This window comes from Electrona antarctica, assembly GCF_951216825.1.
Source record: "Electrona antarctica genome assembly, chromosome: 3".
In the NCBI taxonomy this organism is placed as follows: domain Eukaryota; kingdom Metazoa; phylum Chordata; class Actinopteri; order Myctophiformes; family Myctophidae; genus Electrona; species Electrona antarctica.
Window position 1 is genome coordinate 62,945,274 of NC_136808.1, and position 18,619 is coordinate 62,963,892.

The following is an 18,619-nucleotide window of genomic DNA, read 5'->3' on the forward strand; positions in this document are numbered from 1 at the left end:
GTTGAGGGGACACATGTAGTTTAAGGTGTGTGTGTGTGTGTGTGTGTGTGGAGACCTGTCGGGGTTAGGTTTAAGGGGTGTGTGTGTGTGTGTGTGTGTGTGTGTGTGTGTGTGTGGAGACCTGTCGGGGTTAGGTTTAAGGTGTGTGTGTGTGTGTGTGTGTGTGTGTGTGTGTGTGTGTGGAGACCTGTCGGGGTTAGGTTTAAGGTGTGTGTGTGTGTGTGTGTGTGTGTGTGTGTGTGGAGACCTGTCAGGGTTAGGTTTAAGGTGTGTGTGTGTGTGTGTGTGTGTGTGTGTGTGTGTGTGTGTGTGTGTGTGTGTGTGTGTGGAGACCTGTCGGGGTAGCCCTCAGAGTTGAGGGGACACATGTAGTGTGTGTGTGTGTGTGTGTGGACCTGTCGGGGTAGCCCTCAGAGTTGAGGGGACACATGTAGTGTGTGTGTGTGTGTGTAGAGACCTGTCGGGGTAGCCCTCAGAGTTGAGGGGACACATGTAGTTGACCTCCTTGAGGTTGACGTTAGAGAAGACCAGCTTGTGGTTGGAGGAGTAGATGACGGTGGGCCGGTCGGAGCAGGCGAACACGTTGGAGGTGGACAGGGAGCGGAAGGTCCTCAGCACGGTGGGCTGCGTCCCCAGGGTCACCTTCTTCCGCTCGCTCAGGACACCTATAGGGCACGGGACGGCCCGGGACAACCAGGACATGGTCACATTTTCATTTGATTTCATGACATATTCATATTCACAAGTAAGACGCGCAAACGCGGGAAGCGAACGCAGCTCGTAAATTGCAATAACAACAATTAGAATAAATTACGTACTTTCTTTACGGCTTTTTTAAGTTTTTTTTTTTTTTAAGTTAATGTTTTTTGAAAGTTTTTTTGTGTGTGTGTTTTTTGTGTGTGATACAGCTGCACCCTCTGGTGGCGGGCCGGTGGTGTTACAGCGTGACACACACACAGACAGTTTGCCAGCTTCTATAGTTAGTGCTCACTGCATTCGCAGTCACTGCATTCGCAATGACCACTTTCACGTGGATTCAAAGCAGAATAAACATGATAATGTGTGATTTGTGAAACAGTATGAAAGGAGGTCATGACTGAGTCTAGGGTAATATAATCGTCCCCCTCCTCCTCTGTTCTCGTTCTTATAAGAACATATCTACAGGCTAACGTTTAGCTTGAAGATCTGTTCTCGTTCTAATAAGAACATATCTACAGGCTAACGTTTAGCTTGAAGATCTGTTCTCGTTCTAATAAGAACATATCTACAGGCTAACGTTTAGCTTGAAGATCTGTTCTCGTTCTAATAAGAACATATCTACAGGCTAACGTTTAGCTTGAAGATCTGTTCTCGTTGGCTCACAACATTAAAATGTGCTTCTCAAAGCACAGGTACACCCGCCAGGCCAGGCAGGTCGCTGTGGGCCAGCAATGTTTCACGCGACTTTCATGATTTGAGTTCAACACGAGCCACTCCTGCAAACTTTGAAAGCCAGTCTTAGCCAATCAGGATGGAATATGAAAAAATGGACAGATCCGTATTGATCACATGACCACAGGGATTATGTGTACAGATTGCTGTGATGTTTGGACAAAATCTGTAGGAGAAAACAAGACTCACAAACTTTATTAATTTCCTGTATGGTATCAGCAGTAGGACATGAGTCCCTTAGTTTTAATGACCATAAGCACCGATAACAGATTCCTTTGCCTCATAGTCACTGAAGTCAATATTGGACCTATTCTTTACAAGCCAATTATGTTCGGAACATTCTGACGGGAACCCCTTTTGGTGTTTTAACTAAGCATTATGTTATACTTTACTATTGAAAAATAGCAGAACTAGAAGCTCGAAGCTAGAAGTTGTAGGTCTGCTATTTTTTGAAAAATCGAAGACCGACTGACATAGAAACATAGCTTTTTCAGAAAACTGTCAGGATGTAGAAGACATTTTTAGAATCTGATCTCAGGTCAAAATGGGTTAAAATAATGCCCTATTTTCAAAACAGGAAAACAATTATATTTGTTTGTGACCCGACTGTGCCACGTTCTGTCGCCATGTTCACGGGAAGTGACCGGCCGACCGCGCCCTTTGGTACCAGCGGCCAGGTGTGGGACCGGGTACCTTTGGTACCAGCGGCCAGGTGTGGGACCGGGTATCTTTGGTACCAGCGGCCAGGTGTGGGACCGGGTATCTTTGGTACCAGCGGCCAGGTGTGGGACCGGGTATCTTTGGTACCAGCGGCCAGGTGTGGGACCGGGTACCTTTGGTACCAGCGGCCAGGTGTGGGACCGGGTATCTTTGGTACCAGCGGCCAGGTGTGGGACCGGGTATCTTTGGTACCAGTGGCCAGGTGTGGGACCGGGTATCTTTGGTACCAGCGGCCAGGTGTGGGACCGGGTATCTTTGGTACCAGCGGCCAGGTGTGGGACCGGGTACCTTTGGTACCAGCGGCCAGGTGTGGGACCGGGTATCTTTGGTACCAGCGGCCAGGTGTGGGACCGGGTACCTTTGGTACCAGCGGCCAGGTGTGGGACCGGGTATCTTTGGTACCAGCGGCCAGGTGTGGGACCGGGTATCTTTGGTACCAGCGGCCAGGTGTGGGACCGGGTATCTTTGGTACCAGCGGCCAGGTGTGGGACCGGGTATCTTTGGTACCAGCGGCCAGGTGTGGGACCGGGTATCTTTGGTACCAGCGGCCAGGTGTGGGACCGGGTATCTTTGGTACCAGCGGCCAGGTGTGGGACCGGGTATCTTTGGTAGGTGGGTGACCTACCCGTCTGCAGGTCCAGACCGAAGTAGAACAGAGCACCATCTCCGAGGGCACACAGCAGGTAGTAGCTCCCCTCGAAGGTCGTCATGAGGATGGAGCGAGGAATGATCTCTGGACACAGACACAGACACAGACACAGACACACACACACACACACACACACACACACACACACACACACACACACACACTTAATTACTACTAGTTACTTTATAGATTTTGATTATAAGATATTCATTAACCAACCCCTGTATATATTTTGGCCCTTTGAAAATAGGACATAGGAGGTCTCCATCCTGGGAGACATGATACATACATATGTATATATATATGATACATACATATATATATGATATTTGCATAAATTGTCAAATAATTAAGAAATCCAACATAATCTAATTAAGAAGCCATCTGGATTGTGTTATGGGAATTTGACGTTGATGGATGCTATAGGCATTAGGATGGATGCTATAGGCATTAGGATGGATGCTATAGGCATTAGGATGGATGCTATAGGCATTAGGATGGATGCTATAGGCATTAGGCACGTGAGGATGTGATGGATGCTATAGGCATTAGGATGGATGCTATAGGCATTAGGATGGATGCTATAGGCATTAGGATGGATGCTATAGGCATTAGGATGGATGCTATAGGCATTAGGCACGTGAGGACGTGATGGATGCTATAGGCATTATGATGGATGCTATAGGCATTAGGATGGATGCTATAGGCATTAGGATGGATGCTATAGGCATTAGGATGGATGCTATAGGCATGGATGCTATAGGCATTAGGATGGATGCTATAGGCATTAGGATGGATGCTATAGGCATTAGGCACGTGAGCAAGTTGCAAAAAAAAGGGGGAAAAAGGCCTTTACTCTATAAATAAATGCACAAAGCAAAGCATTTGTTTAATCAATAACTGATTTGTTGCTGAATTAGCCCATTCACCCATTTTGGGTGGGAACCCCTTTTGGTGTTAGCATTATGTTATGCTTTAGCTATTGAAAAATAGCAGATCTACAAGCTCGTAGCGCGCTACCGAGTGGCGCGCTACGAGCTTGTAGGTCAGCTATTTTTGAAAAAACGAAGAACGACTGACTGACACTGTTTCCACACCTAAGCGCAAAACGGTCGACAGCCGCGCACGTCTTAAGCTGTGCGCATCTTATTTTCCAAGTTTTTAGACAGCTGGTGGATGGAAAAGAAGCTCCACCTCCGCGGACGACTTGCGGAGGAGAGCGTTTCCAGGAATCTGGCCGCCGCGCAAGTCGTCCGCGACGTGCGCGGCTCTTTAGATAGTGTGGCAGCACCTATAGAAACATAGCTTTTTCAGAAAACTGTCAGGATGTAGAAGACATTTTTAGAACCTGATCTCATCTCCTTGTGCAGGGCAGTGAGCAGGGCAGTTTGACTCACCTCCTCCCAGCATCTCCTTGTGCAGGGCAGTGAGCAGGGCAGTTTGACTCACCTCCTCCCAGCATCTCCTTGTGCAGGGCAGTGAAGCAGGGCAGTTTGACTCACCTCCTCCCAGCATCTCCTTGTGCAGGGCAGTGAGCAGGGCAGTTTGACTCACCTCCTCCCAGCATCTCCTTGTGCAGGGCAGTGAAGCAGGGCAGTTTGAGCACACGGGCTGAGATGTCCGTCCACAGGCCCACGGCGCAGAGCGGAGACTCGTTGCCCCCCTCGCCCAGAGGGGTGATGTCCAGACAGGCCACCTCGTGCTCCATCTCTGTGGTGCTGAGGATGGAATGGAACACAGTGGTGGCGTGTAGTAGTAGTAGTTATTACATCACAATTATTTCACCTAATCACAATTGTTTTTGTCATAATCGTCTCCATGTTGAAATATGTTAACAAAAGCAAAAATAGCAGATCTACAAGCTTACAACACGTAACTTTGTGACGTGTTGTAAGGTTGTCGAATATTTTTACCTTTTTTAAAGTATAAAATCTATAAAAATGCCAGTAATATATTTAGTTATTTGTCATATCAGCCCTGTGCACTTTATTATGAAGCCTAAAAGGCAAATACAAATTAATTTCTATTTATAATCCCAATAATTCCCATTTCCAATGCCAAAAACATAATAAAATCGTAAATTGCAATTATTAATTGAATCATGTTATTACCAGCACAGAGGTACAGTTATACATATATTAACAGCACAGAGGTACAGTTATACAATAATGATAAAAGGATAACACAAAAAGCCCTGAGACGTTTCCTTTGTGGTTCTATGAGTTCAGTCCATCATGACATATAAAGACATACAATACTAACCCTATATAACCCTAACCCTAACCCTATACAACCCTATATAACCCTAACCCTAACCCTATACAACCCTAAACAACCCTAACCCTATACTAACCCTATACAACCCTAACCCTATACTAACCCTATACAACTCTAACCCTATACTAACCCTATACAACCCTAACCCTATAACCATATACTAACCCTATACAACTCTAACCCTATACTAACCCTATACAATACTGTACAAGAGTTCAGTCCATCATGACATATAAAGACATACAATACTAACCCTATATAACCCTAACCCTAACCCTATACAACCCTAACCCTATACTAACCCTATACAACCCTAACCCTATACTAACCCTATACAACCCTAACCCTATACTAACCCTATACAACTCTAACCCTATACTAACCCTATACAACCCTAACCCTATACAACTCTAACCATATACTAACCCTATACAACTCTAACCCTATACTAACCCTATACAATACTGTACAAGAGTTCAGTCCATCATGACATATAAAGACATACAATACTAACCCTATATAACCCTAACCCTAACCCTATACAACCCTAACCCTATACAACCCTAACCCTATACAACCCTAACCCTATACTAACCCTATACAACCCTAACCCTATACTAACCCTATACAACTCTAACCCTATACTAACCCTATACAACCCTAACCCTATACTAACCCTATACAACCCTAACCCTATACTAACCCTATACAACCCTAACCCTATACTAACCCTATACAACCCTAACCCTATACTAACCCTATACAACTCTAACCCTATACTAACCCTATACAACCCTAACCCTATACTAACCCTATACAACCCTAACCCTATACTAACCCTATACAACTCTAACCCTATACTAACCCTATACTAACCCTATACAACCCTAACCCTATACAACCCTAACCCTATACTAACCCTATACAACCCTAACCCTATACTAACCCTATACAACCCTAACCCTATACTAACCCTATACAACCCTAACCCTATACTAACCCTATACAACCCTAACCCTATACAACCCTAACCCTATACTAACCCTATACAACCCTATACAACCCTAACCCTATACTAACCCTATACAACCCTAACCCTATACTAACCCTATACAACCCTAACCCTATACAACCCTAACCCTATACTAACCCTATACAAACCCTATACAACCCTAACCCTATACTAACCCTATACAATACTGTACAAGAGTTCAGTCCATCATGACATATAAAGACATACAATACATACAAGAGTTCATATAAAGACATACAATACAATACTGTACAAGCAGACAAAATGTTTTTATAATCGTCATGGGGGCCCGCCCCCTCCCCCCGCATATATATATATATCACTTTTTAAACGTGTCAGTGTTTAGATTATAAACAGAAGAGCATGTTTAAATGCCATGATTGCACTGAGTCATTTGGCTACTCCTTCTCATTGTGAACAAGTAGCCTATTGCAGAGTAGGCTACAGTACTACCCTGCCTGGCAGGTGAAAACAAGCCACCAGATTAGCATTTGAATGCCTGATCTGCATGTGTACAAGTGGACAGGCAACGCGGTCCCAGAACCAGACTGGCCCCCTTGGCACGTTCCTGGGGGTCTGGATGTTCCAGGGACTCCCACACGGAGTTGCACCACTCACTTCACACAGGTGTGATTTTTCTTCTAGTCTTGGTGGTGCTGCGCCACTTAAACATTAACGATAAAGTGACCTTGTCTTGTCTGTCCATCTGTGATAGCTCTACAGCCAGGATCTGGAGGTCTTACCTGATCTGTTTGAGCTCTCCAGCCAGGATCTGGAGGTAGTAGAGGGCCCGTCCCACCGCCAGGACCACCTGGGTGTGGTTGCAGGCTGCCACGCTGATGTTCCTGGACTGAGGTTCCTTCCATTCGCTCACCAGGGCCTTGCTCTCCTGCAGGACCAGGCGCACCGAGCCTGATGTGATCTGCCATGACAATGAACAAGGTTTTCATCAGCCTGCACTCTTTATCCAGAGCAAAGTGCCAGATCAGAAGAAGAGTTAGGAGTCTAGTCAGGAATCAACAAGGAGTTAGGAGTCTAGTCAGGAATCAACAAGGACTTAGGAGTCTAGTCAGGAATCAACAAGGACTTAGGAGTCTAGTCAGGAATCAACAAGGACTTAGGAGTCTAGTCAGGAATCAACAAGGAGTTAGGAGTCTAGTCAGGAATCAACAAGGAGTTAGGAGTCTAGTCAGGAATCAACAAGGAGTTAGGAGTCTAGTCAGGAATCAACAAGGAGTTAGGAGTCTAGTCAGGAATCAACAAGGAGTTAGGAGTCTAGTCAGGAATCAACAAGGAGTTAGGAGTCTAGTCAGGAATCAACAAGGAGTTAGGAGTCTAGTCAGGAATCAACAAGGAGTTAGGAGTCTAGTCAGGAATCAACAAGGAGTTAGGAGTCTAGTCAGGAATCAACAAGGAGTTAGGAGTCTAGTCAGGAATCAACAAGGAGTTAGGAGTCTAGTCAGGAATCAACAAGGAGTTAGGAGTCTAGTCAGGAATCAACAAGGAGTTAGGAGTCTAGTCAGGAATCAACAAGGAGTTAGGAGTCTAGTCAGGAATCAACAAGGAGTTAGGAGTCTAGTCAGGAATCAACAAGGAGTTAGGAGTCTAGTCAGGAATCAACAAGGAGTTAGGAGTCTAGTCAGGAATCAACAAGGAGTTAGGAGTCTAGTCAGGAATCAACAAGGAGTTAGGAGTCTAGTCAGGAATCAACAAGGAGTTAGGAGTCTAGTCAGGAATCAACAAGGAGTTAGGAGTCTAGTCAGGAATCAACAAGGAGTTAGGAGTCTAGTCAGGAATCAACAAGGAGTTAGGAGTCTAGTCAGGAATCAACAAGGAGTTAGGAGTCTAGTCAGGAATCAACAAGGAGTTAGGAGTCTAGTCAGGAATCAACAAGGAGTTAGGAGTCTAGTCAGGAATCAACAAGGAGTTAGGAGTCTAGTCAGGAATCAACAAGGAGTTAGGAGTCTAGTCAGGAATCAACAAGGAGTTAGGAGTCTAGTCAGGAATCAACAAGGAGTTAGGAGTCTAGTCAGGAATCAACAAGGAGTTAGGAGTCTAGTCAGGAATCAACAAGGAGTTAGGAGTCTAGTCAGGAATCAACAAGGAGTTAGGAGTCTAGTCAGGAATCAACAAGGAGTTAGGAGTCTAGTCAGGAATCAACAAGGAGTTAGGAGTCTAGTCAGGAATCAACAAGGAGTTAGGAGTCTAGTCAGGAATCAACAAGGAGCTAGGAGTCTAGTCAGGAATCAACAAGGAGCTAGGAGTCTAGTCAGGAATCAACAAGGAGCTAGGAGTCTAGTCAGGAATCAACAAGGAGCTAGGAGTCTAGTCAGGAATCAACAAGGAGCTAGGAGTCTAGTCAGGAATCAACAAGGAGCTAGGAGTCTAGTCAGGAATCAACAAGGAGCTAGGAGTCTAGTCAGGAATCAACAAGGAGCTAGGAGTCTAGTCAGGAATCAACAAGGAGCTAGGAGTCTAGTCAGGAATCAACAAGGAGCTAGGAGTCTAGTCAGGAATCAACAAGGAGCTAGGAGTCTAGTCAGGAATCAACAAGGAGCTAGGAGTCTAGTCAGGAATCAACAAGGAGCTAGGAGTCTAGTCAGGAATCAACAAGGAGCTAGGAGTCTAGTCAGGAATCAACAAGGAGCTAGGAGTCTAGTCAGGAATCAACAAGGAGCTAGGAGTCTAGTCAGGAATCAACAAGGAGCTAGGAGTCTAGTCAGGAATCAACAAGGAGCTAGGAGTCTAGTCAGGAATCAACAAGGAGCTAGGAGTCTAGTCAGGAATCAACAAGGAGCTAGGAGTCTAGTCAGGAATCAACAAGGAGCTAGGAGTCTAGTCAGGAATCAACAAGGAGTTAGGAGTCTAGTCAGGAATCAACAAGGAGTTAGGAGTCTAGTCAGGAATCAACAAGGAGTTAGGAGTCTAGTCAGGAATCAACAAGGAGTTAGGAGTCTAGTCAGGAATCAACAAGGAGTTAGGAGTCTAGTCAGGAATCAACAAGGAGTTAGGAGTCTAGTCAGGAATCAACAAGGAGTTAGGAGTCTAGTCAGGAATCAACAAGGAGTTAGGAGTCTAGTCAGGAATCAACAAGGAGTTAGGAGTCTAGTCAGGAATCAACAAGGAGTTAGGAGTCTAGTCAGGAATCAACAAGGAGTTAGGAGTCTAGTCAGGAATCAACAAGGAGTTAGGAGTCTAGTCAGGAATCAACAAGGAGTTAGGAGTCTAGTCAGGAATCAACAAGGAGTTAGGAGTCTAGTCAGGAATCAACAAGGAGTTAGGAGTCTAGTCAGGAATCAACAAGGAGTTAGGAGTCTAGTCAGGAATCAACAAGGAGTTAGGAGTCTAGTCAGGAATCAACAAGGAGTTAGGAGTCTAGTCAGGAATCAACAAGGAGTTAGGAGTCTAGTCAGGAATCAACAAGGAGTTAGGAGTCTAGTCAGGAATCAACAAGGAGTTAGGAGTCTAGTCAGGAATCAACAAGGAGTTAGGAGTCTAGTCAGGAATCAACAAGGAGTTAGGAGTCTAGTCAGGAATCAACAAGGAGTTAGGAGTCTAGTCAGGAATCAACAAGGAGCTAGGAGTCTAGTCAGGAATCAACAAGGAGCTAGGAGTCTAGTCAGGAATCAACAAGGAGTTAGGAGTCTAGTCAGGAATCAACAAGGAGTTAGGAGTCTAGTCAGGAATCAACAAGGAGTTAGGAGTCTAGTCAGGAATCAACAAGGAGTTAGGAGTCTAGTCAGGAATCAACAAGGAGTTAGGAGTCTAGTCAGGAATCAACAAGGAGTTAGGAGTCTAGTCAGGAATCAACAAGGAGTTAGGAGTCTAGTCAGGAATCAACAAGGAGTTAGGAGTCTAGTCAGGAATCAACAAGGAGTTAGGAGTCTAGTCAGGAATCAACAAGGAGCTAGGAGTCTAGTCAGGAATCAACAAGGAGCTAGGAGTCTAGTCAGGAATCAACAAGGAGCTAGGAGTCTAGTCAGGAATCAACAAGGAGCTAGGAGTCTAGTCAGGAATCAACAAGGAGCTAGGAGTCTAGTCAGGAATCAACAAGGAGCTAGGATTCTAGTCAGTAATCAACAAGGAGCTAGGAGTCTAGTCAGGAATCAACAAGGAGTTAGGAGTCTAGTCAGGAATCAACAAGGAGTTAGGAGTCTAGTCAGGAATCAACAAGGAGTTAGGAGTCTAGTCAGGAATCAACAAGGAGTTAGGAGTCTAGTCAGGAATCAACAAGGAGTTAGGAGTCTAGTCAGGAATCAACAAGGAGTTAGGAGTCTAGTCAGGAATCAACAAGGAGTTAGGAGTCTAGTCAGGAATCAACAAGGAGTTAGGAGTCTAGTCAGGAATCAACAAGGAGTTAGGAGTCTAGTCAGGAATCAACAAGGAGTTAGGAGTCTAGTCAGGAATCAACAAGGAGTTAGGAGTCTAGTCAGGAATCAACAAGGAGTTAGGAGTCTAGTCAGGAATCAACAAGGAGTTAGGAGTCTAGTCAGGAATCAACAAGGAGTTAGGAGTCTAGTCAGGAATCAACAAGGAGTTAGGAGTCTAGTCAGGAATCAACAAGGAGTTAGGAGTCTAGTCAGGAATCAACAAGGAGTTAGGAGTCTAGTCAGGAATCAACAAGGAGTTAGGAGTCTAGTCAGGAATCAACAAGGAGTTAGGAGTCTAGTCAGGAATCAACAAGGAGTTAGGAGTCTAGTCAGGAATCAACAAGGAGTTAGGAGTCTAGTCAGGAATCAACAAGGAGTTAGGAGTCTAGTCAGGAATCAACAAGGAGTTAGGAGTCTAGTCAGGAATCAACAAGGAGTTAGGAGTCTAGTCAGGAATCAACAAGGAGTTAGGAGTCTAGTCAGGAATCAACAAGGAGTTAGGAGTCTAGTCAGGAATCAACAAGGAGTTAGGAGTCTAGTCAGGAATCAACAAGGAGTTAGGAGTCTAGTCAGGAATCAACAAGGAGCTAGGAGTCTAGTCAGGAATCAACAAGGAGCTAGGAGTCTAGTCAGGAATCAACAAGGAGCTAGGAGTCTAGTCAGGAATCAACAAGGAGCTAGGAGTCTAGTCAGGAATCAACAAGGAGCTAGGAGTCTAGTCAGGAATCAACAAGGAGCTAGGAGTCTAGTCAGGAATCAACAAGGAGCTAGGAGTCTAGTCAGGAATCAACAAGGAGCTAGGAGTCTAGTCAGGAATCAACAAGGAGCTAGGAGTCTAGTCAGGAATCAACAAGGAGTTAGGAGTCTAGTCAGGAATCAACAAGGAGTTAGGAGTCTAGTCAGGAATCAACAAGGAGTTAGGAGTCTAGTCAGGAATCAACAAGGAGCTAGGAGTCTAGTCAGGAATCAACAAGGAGTTAGGAGTCTAGTCAGGAATCAACAAGGAGTTAGGAGTCTAGTCAGGAATCAACAAGGAGTTAGGAGTCTAGTCAGGAATCAACAAGGAGTTAGGAGTCTAGTCAGGAATCAACAAGGAGTTAGGAGTCTAGTCAGGAATCAACAAGGAGTTAGGAGTCTAGTCAGGAATCAACAAGGAGTTAGGAGTCTAGTCAGGAATCAACAAGGAGTTAGGAGTCTAGTCAGGAATCAACAAGGAGTTAGGAGTCTAGTCAGGAATCAACAAGGAGTTAGGAGTCTAGTCAGGAATCAACAAGGAGTTAGGAGTCTAGTCAGGAATCAACAAGGAGTTAGGAGTCTAGTCAGGAATCAACAAGGAGTTAGGAGTCTAGTCAGGAATCAACAAGGAGTTAGGAGTCTAGTCAGGAATCAACAAGGAGTTAGGAGTCTAGTCAGGAATCAACAAGGAGTTAGGAGTCTAGTCAGGAATCAACAAGGAGTTAGGAGTCTAGTCAGGAATCAACAAGGAGTTAGGAGTCTAGTCAGGAATCAACAAGGAGTTAGGAGTCTAGTCAGGAATCAACAAGGAGTTAGGAGTCTAGTCAGGAATCAACAAGGAGTTAGGAGTCTAGTCAGGAATCAACAAGGAGTTAGGAGTCTAGTCAGGAATCAACAAGGAGTTAGGAGTCTAGTCAGGAATCAACAAAGAGTTAGGAGTCTAGTCAGGAATCAACAAGGAGTTAGGAGTCTAGTCAGGAATCAACAAGGAGTTAGGAGTCTAGTCAGGAATCAACAAGGAGTTAGGAGTCTAGTCAGGAATCAACAAGGAGTTAGGAGTCTAGTCAGGAATCAACAAGGAGTTAGGAGTCTAGTCAGGAATCAACAAGGAGTTAGGAGTCTAGTCAGGAATCAACAAGGAGTTAGGAGTCTAGTCAGGAATCAACAAGGAGTTAGGAGTCTAGTCAGGAATCAACAAGGAGTTAGGAGTCTAGTCAGGAATCAACAAGGAGTTAGGAGTCTAGTCAGGAATCAACAAGTCTAGTCAGGAATCAACAAGGAGTTAGAAGTCTAGTCAGGAATCAACAAGGAGTTAGGAGTCTAGTCAGGAATCAACAAGGAGTTAGGAGTCTAGTCAGGAATCAACAAGGAGTTAGGAGTCTAGTCAGGAATCAACAAGGAGTTAGGAGTCTAGTCAGGAATCAACAAGGAGTTAGGAGTCTAGTCAGGAATCAACAAGGAGTTAGGAGTCTAGTCAGGAATCAACAAGGAGTTAGGAGTCTAGTCAGGAATCAACAAGGAGTTAGGAGTCTAGTCAGGAATCAACAAGGAGTTAGGAGTCTAGTCAGGAATCAACAAGGAGTTAGGAGTCTAGTCAGGAATCAACAAGGAGTTAGGAGTCTAGTCAGGAATCAACAAGGAGTTAGGAGTCTAGTCAGGAATCAACAAGGAGTTAGGAGTCTAGTCAGGAATCAACAAGGAGTTAGGAGTCTAGTCAGGAATCAACAAGGAGTTAGGAGTCTAGTCAGGAATCAACAAGGAGTTAGGAGTCTAGTCAGGAATCAACAAGGAGTTAGGAGTCTAGTCAGGAATCAACAAGGAGTTAGGAGTCTAGTCAGGAATCAACAAGGAGTTAGGAGTCTAGTCAGGAATCAACAAGGAGTTAGGAGTCTAGTCAGGAATCAACAAGGAGTTAGGAGTCTAGTCAGGAATCAACAAGGAGTTAGGAGTCTAGTCAGGAATCAACAAGGAGTTAGGAGTCTAGTCAGGAATCAACAAGTCTAGTCAGGAATCAACAAGGAGTTAGAAGTCTAGTCAGGAATCAACAAGGAGTTAGGAGTCTAGTCAGGAATCAACAAGGAGTTAGGAGTCTAGTCAGGAATCAACAAGGAGTTAGGAGTCTAGTCAGGAATCAACAAGGAGTTAGAAGTCTAGTCAGGAATCAACAAGGAGTTAGGAGTCTAGTCAGGAATCAACAAGGAGTTAGGAGTCTAGTCAGGAATCAACAAGGAGTTAGGAGTCTAGTCAGGAATCAACAAGGAGTTAGGAGTCTAGTCAGGAATCAACAAGGAGTTAGGAGTCTAGTCAGGAATCAACAAGGAGTTAGGAGTCTAGTCAGGAATCAACAAGGAGTTAGGAGTCTAGTCAGGAATCAACAAGGAGTTAGGAGTCTAGTCAGGAATCAACAAGGAGTTAGGAGTCTAGTCAGGAATCAACAAGGAGTTAGGAGTCTAGTCAGGAATCAACAAGGAGTTAGGAGTCTAGTCAGGAATCAACAAGTCTAGTCAGGAATCAACAAGGAGTTAGAAGTCTAGTCAGGAATCAACAAGGAGTTAGGAGTCTAGTCAGGAATCAACAAGGAGTTAGGAGTCTAGTCAGGAATCAACAAGGAGTTAGGAGTCTAGTCAGGAATCAACAAGGAGTTAGAAGTCTAGTCAGGAATCAACAAGGAGTTAGGAGTCTAGTCAGGAATCAACAAGGAGTTAGGAGTCTAGTCAGGAATCAACAAGGAGTTAGGAGTCTAGTCAGGAATCAACAAGGAGTTAGGAGTCTAGTCAGGAATCAACAAGGAGTTAGGAGTCTAGTCAGGAATCAACAAGGAGTTAGGAGTCTAGTCAGGAATCAACAAGGAGTTAGGAGTCTAGTCAGGAATCAACAAGGAGTTAGGAGTCTAGTCAGGAATCAACAAGGAGTTAGGAGTCTAGTCAGGAATCAACAAGGAGTTAGGAGTCTAGTCAGGAATCAACAAGGAGTTAGGAGTCTAGTCAGGAATCAACAAGTCTAGTCAGGAATCAACAAGGAGTTAGAAGTCTAGTCAGGAATCAACAAGGAGTTAGGAGTCTAGTCAGGAATCAACAAGGAGTTAGGAGTCTAGTCAGGAATCAACAAGGAGTTAGGAGTCTAGTCAGGAATCAACAAGGAGTTAGGAGTCTAGTCAGGAATCAACAAGGAGTTAGGAGTCTAGTCAGGAATCAACAAGGAGTTAGGAGTCTAGTCAGGAATCAACAAGGAGTTAGGAGTCTAGTCAGGAATCAACAAGGAGTTAGGAGTCTAGTCAGGAATCAACAAGGAGTTAGGAGTCTAGTCAGGAATCAACAAGGAGTTAGGAGTCTAGTCAGGAATCAACAAGGAGTTAGGAGTCTAGTCAGGAATCAACAAGGAGTTAGGAGTCTAGTCAGGAATCAACAAGGAGTTAGGAGTCTAGTCAGGAATCAACAAGGAGTTAGGAGTCTAGTCAGGAATCAACAAGGAGTTAGGAGTCTAGTCAGGAATCAACAAGGAGTTAGGAGTCTAGTCAGGAATCAACAAGGAGTTAGGAGTCTAGTCAGGAATCAACAAGGAGTTAGGAGTCTAGTCAGGAATCAACAAGGAGTTAGGAGTCTAGTCAGGAATCAACAAGGAGTTAGGAGTCTAGTCAGGAATCAACAAGGAGTTAGGAGTCTAGTCAGGAATCAACAAGGAGTTAGGAGTCTAGTCAGGAATCAACAAGTCTAGTCAGGAATCAACAAGGAGTTAGAAGTCTAGTCAGGAATCAACAAGGAGTTAGGAGTCTAGTCAGGAATCAACAAGGAGTTAGGAGTCTAGTCAGGAATCAACAAGGAGTTAGGAGTCTAGTCAGGAATCAACAAGGAGTTAGAAGTCTAGTCAGGAATCAACAAGGAGTTAGGAGTCTAGTCAGGAATCAACAAGGAGTTAGGAGTCTAGTCAGGAATCAACAAGGAGTTAGGAGTCTAGTCAGGAATCAACAAGGAGTTAGGAGTCTAGTCAGGAATCAACAAGGAGTTAGGAGTCTAGTCAGGAATCAACAAGGAGTTAGGAGTCTAGTCAGGAATCAACAAGGAGTTAGGAGTCTAGTCAGGAATCAACAAGGAGTTAGGAGTCTAGTCAGGAATCAACAAGGAGTTAGGAGTCTAGTCAGGAATCAACAAGGAGTTAGGAGTCTAGTCAGGAATCAACAAGTCTAGTCAGGAATCAACAAGGAGTTAGAAGTCTAGTCAGGAATCAACAAGGAGTTAGGAGTCTAGTCAGGAATCAACAAGGAGTTAGGAGTCTAGTCAGGAATCAACAAGGAGTTAGGAGTCTAGTCAGGAATCAACAAGGAGTTAGAAGTCTAGTCAGGAATCAACAAGGAGTTAGGAGTCTAGTCAGGAATCAACAAGGAGTTAGGAGTCTAGTCAGGAATCAACAAGGAGTTAGGAGTCTAGTCAGGAATCAACAAGGAGTTAGGAGTCTAGTCAGGAATCAACAAGGAGTTAGGAGTCTAGTCAGGAATCAACAAGGAGTTAGGAGTCTAGTCAGGAATCAACAAGGAGTTAGAAGTCTAGTCAGGAATCAACAAGGAGTTAGGAGTCTAGTCAGGAATCAACAAGGAGTTAGGAGTCTAGTCAGGAATCAACAAGGAGTTAGGAGTCTAGTCAGGAATCAACAAGGAGTTAGAAGTCTAGTCAGGAATCAACAAGGAGTTAGGAGTCTAGTCAGGAATCAACAAGGAGTTAGAAGTCTAGTCAGGAATCAACAAGGAGTTAGGAGTCTAGTCAGGAATCAACAAGGAGTTAGAAGTCTAGTCAGGAATCAACAAGGAGTTAGGAGTCTAGTCAGGAATCAACAAGGAGTTAGGAGTCTAGTCAGAAATCAACAAGGAGTTAGGAATCTAGTCAGGAATCAACAAGGAGTTAGGAGTCTAGTCAGGAATCAACAAGGAGTTAGGAGTCTAGTCAGGAATCAACAAGGAGTTAGGAGACTAGTCAGGAATCAACAAGGTATAGTCATAGAAGCACTGTTTCACAAACAGCGGGTCGGGACCCATTTGTGGGTCACAGATCAATTTTTATGGGTCACGACTCGACTGTCTCTCAAAGAGCTGAGCCAGAAGGCAAAGCTCTCTGTCTACCGAGCAATCTTCGTTCCTACTCTCACCTATGGTCATGAAGTGTTCCTACTCTATATATGGTCATGAAGTGTTTCTACTCTCACCTATGGTCATGAAGTGTTCCTACTCTCACCTATGGTCATGAAGTGTTCCTACTCTATATATGGTCACGAAGTATTCCTACTCTCACCTATGGTCATGAAGTGTTCCTACTCTCACCTATGGTCATGAAGTGTTCCTACTCTCACCTATGGTCATGAAGTGTTCCTACTCTCACCTATGGTCATGAAGTGTTCCTACTCTCACCTATGGTCATGAAGTGTTCCTACTATCACCTATGGTTATGAAGTGTGGGAAGAATAAGGTTGTGAATGCAAGCAGCCAAAATTAGTTTTCTTCGACGGTTATTTCTTCACATTATTCACAGGCACTGCAGAACCAGAGAAATACAGAAGTGTGTCCTTATAGGATTAGGTCAAATTAACTCAACACGGAGCCCGCCAGAAATGTAGAACTGTATCCAGGGTTTATATTCTTTAATCCATGTTTTGATCGGATCGAATCGTTAGCTGCCTCTCGTTAGCATAACAGTCAAAGTGGGACACCTAGTGGCCATTTTGAAGATGCGCGCGCATCCACTTGCACTCTATCTGCTGCTTTCAATGGCCTGTTTCTCCAAATCGGTGCAATGAATGTCGTTTCTGGTGAAAACAAGGTTCTTCAACGGCCGACAGCAGGTGCTGTGATTCTCGCGGTCGGGTCTTTTCACCACCGGCCGAGAGAACAACAACCGGTCAAAACACCACACACAGCATTTTGTCATTGTAACATCCGGTTACGGATATTTAGCTCTTCAGAATACGGGTTGTGATAGATTAATTAATCCTGGCGGTCAAACGGTTTAACCCATTTAGGCCTGACGTCGAAATAAAAAGAAATGTCTTCTAAATCCTGACAGTTTTCTGAAATACCTATGTTTCTGTATCAGTGGTGCTCAATATTTCATGTCAAGGACCCCAAAAATGTTATGTAATTGGTCACCGACCCCCATCTGAAAGTTGTTCCAGGGACCCCCCCCCCCCCCCCCCCCCCCCAGAAGCAAAGATTTGAGTTAAAAACTCAAATCTCAAAGCTCGTAGCGCGGCACTCGGTGCCGCGCTATGAGCTTGTAGATCTGCTATTTTTCAATAGCTGTAGCTGTAAGTATAACATAATGCTTAAAACACCAAAAAGGGTTCCCGCCCAGAATGGGTTAAGCATCTCCTATTGGCAAGAATCAGTGTAAGTGCATTTATTTCTCCTGTTGAAAATAAAGTTATGCTGAAATAAAGGTTCATACAGACAGGCCAGCTCGCCTCTCACTAGACGACACAGTTCAATAAATAAAGGTTCATACAGACAGGCCAGCTCGCCTCTCACTAGACGACACAGTTCAATAAATAAAGGTTCATACAGACAGGCCAGCTCGCCTCTCACTAGACGGCACAGTTCAATAAATAAAGGTTCATACAGACAGGCCAGCTCGCCTCTCACTAGACGACACAGTTCAATAAATAAAGGTTCATACAGACAGGCCAGCTCGCCTCTCACTAGACGACACAGTTCAATAAATAAAGGTTCATATAGACAGGCCAGCTCGCCTCTCACTAGACGGCACAGTTCAATAAATAAAGGTTCATATAGACAGGCCAGCTCGCCTCTCACTAGACGACACAGTTCAATAAATAAAGGTTCATATAGACAGGCCAGCTCGCCTCTCACTAGACGGCACAGTTCAATAAATAAAGGTTCATATAGACAGGCCAGCTCGCCTCTCACTAGACGACACAGTTCAATAAATAAAGGTTCATACAGACAGGCCAGCTCGCCTCTCACTAGACGGCACAGTTCAATAAATAAAGGTTCATACAGACAGGCCAGCTCGCCTCTCACTAGACGACACAGTTCAATAAATAAAGGTTCATACAGACAGGCCAGCTCGCCTCTCACTAGACGACACAGTTCAATAAATAAAGGTTCATACAGACAGGCCAGCTCGCCTCTCACTAGACGACACAGTTCAATAAATAAAGGTTCATACAGACAGGCCAGCTCGCCTCTCACTAGACGACACAGTTCAATAAATAAAGGTTCATACAGACAGGCCAGCTCGCCTCTCACTAGACGACACAGTTCAATAAATAAAGGTTCATACAGACAGGCCAGCTCGCCTCTCACTAGACGACACAGTTCAATAAATAAAGGTTCATACAGACAGGCCAGCTCGCCTCTCACTAGACGACACAGTTCAATAAATAAAGGTTCATATAGACGGG

At 44.5% G+C, this 18,619-nt stretch overlaps 1 protein-coding gene across 1 annotated transcript in view; it reads right to left on the minus strand.

Moving 5' to 3' along the window:
• ddb1 (damage-specific DNA binding protein 1) overlaps positions 1-18,619 on the minus strand; it is a 118,984-nt gene that overhangs the window by 29,638 nt on the left and 70,727 nt on the right. Inside the window, exons 13-16 of the mRNA XM_079496739.1 lie at positions 6,854-7,032; positions 4,355-4,518; positions 2,777-2,884; positions 458-665 (exon numbers count right to left, since the gene is read on the minus strand). Coding sequence (XP_079352865.1) covers positions 458-665; positions 2,777-2,884; positions 4,355-4,518; positions 6,854-7,032 — 659 coding nt within the window. The remainder of the gene's footprint in view (positions 1-457; positions 666-2,776; positions 2,885-4,354; positions 4,519-6,853; positions 7,033-18,619) is intronic.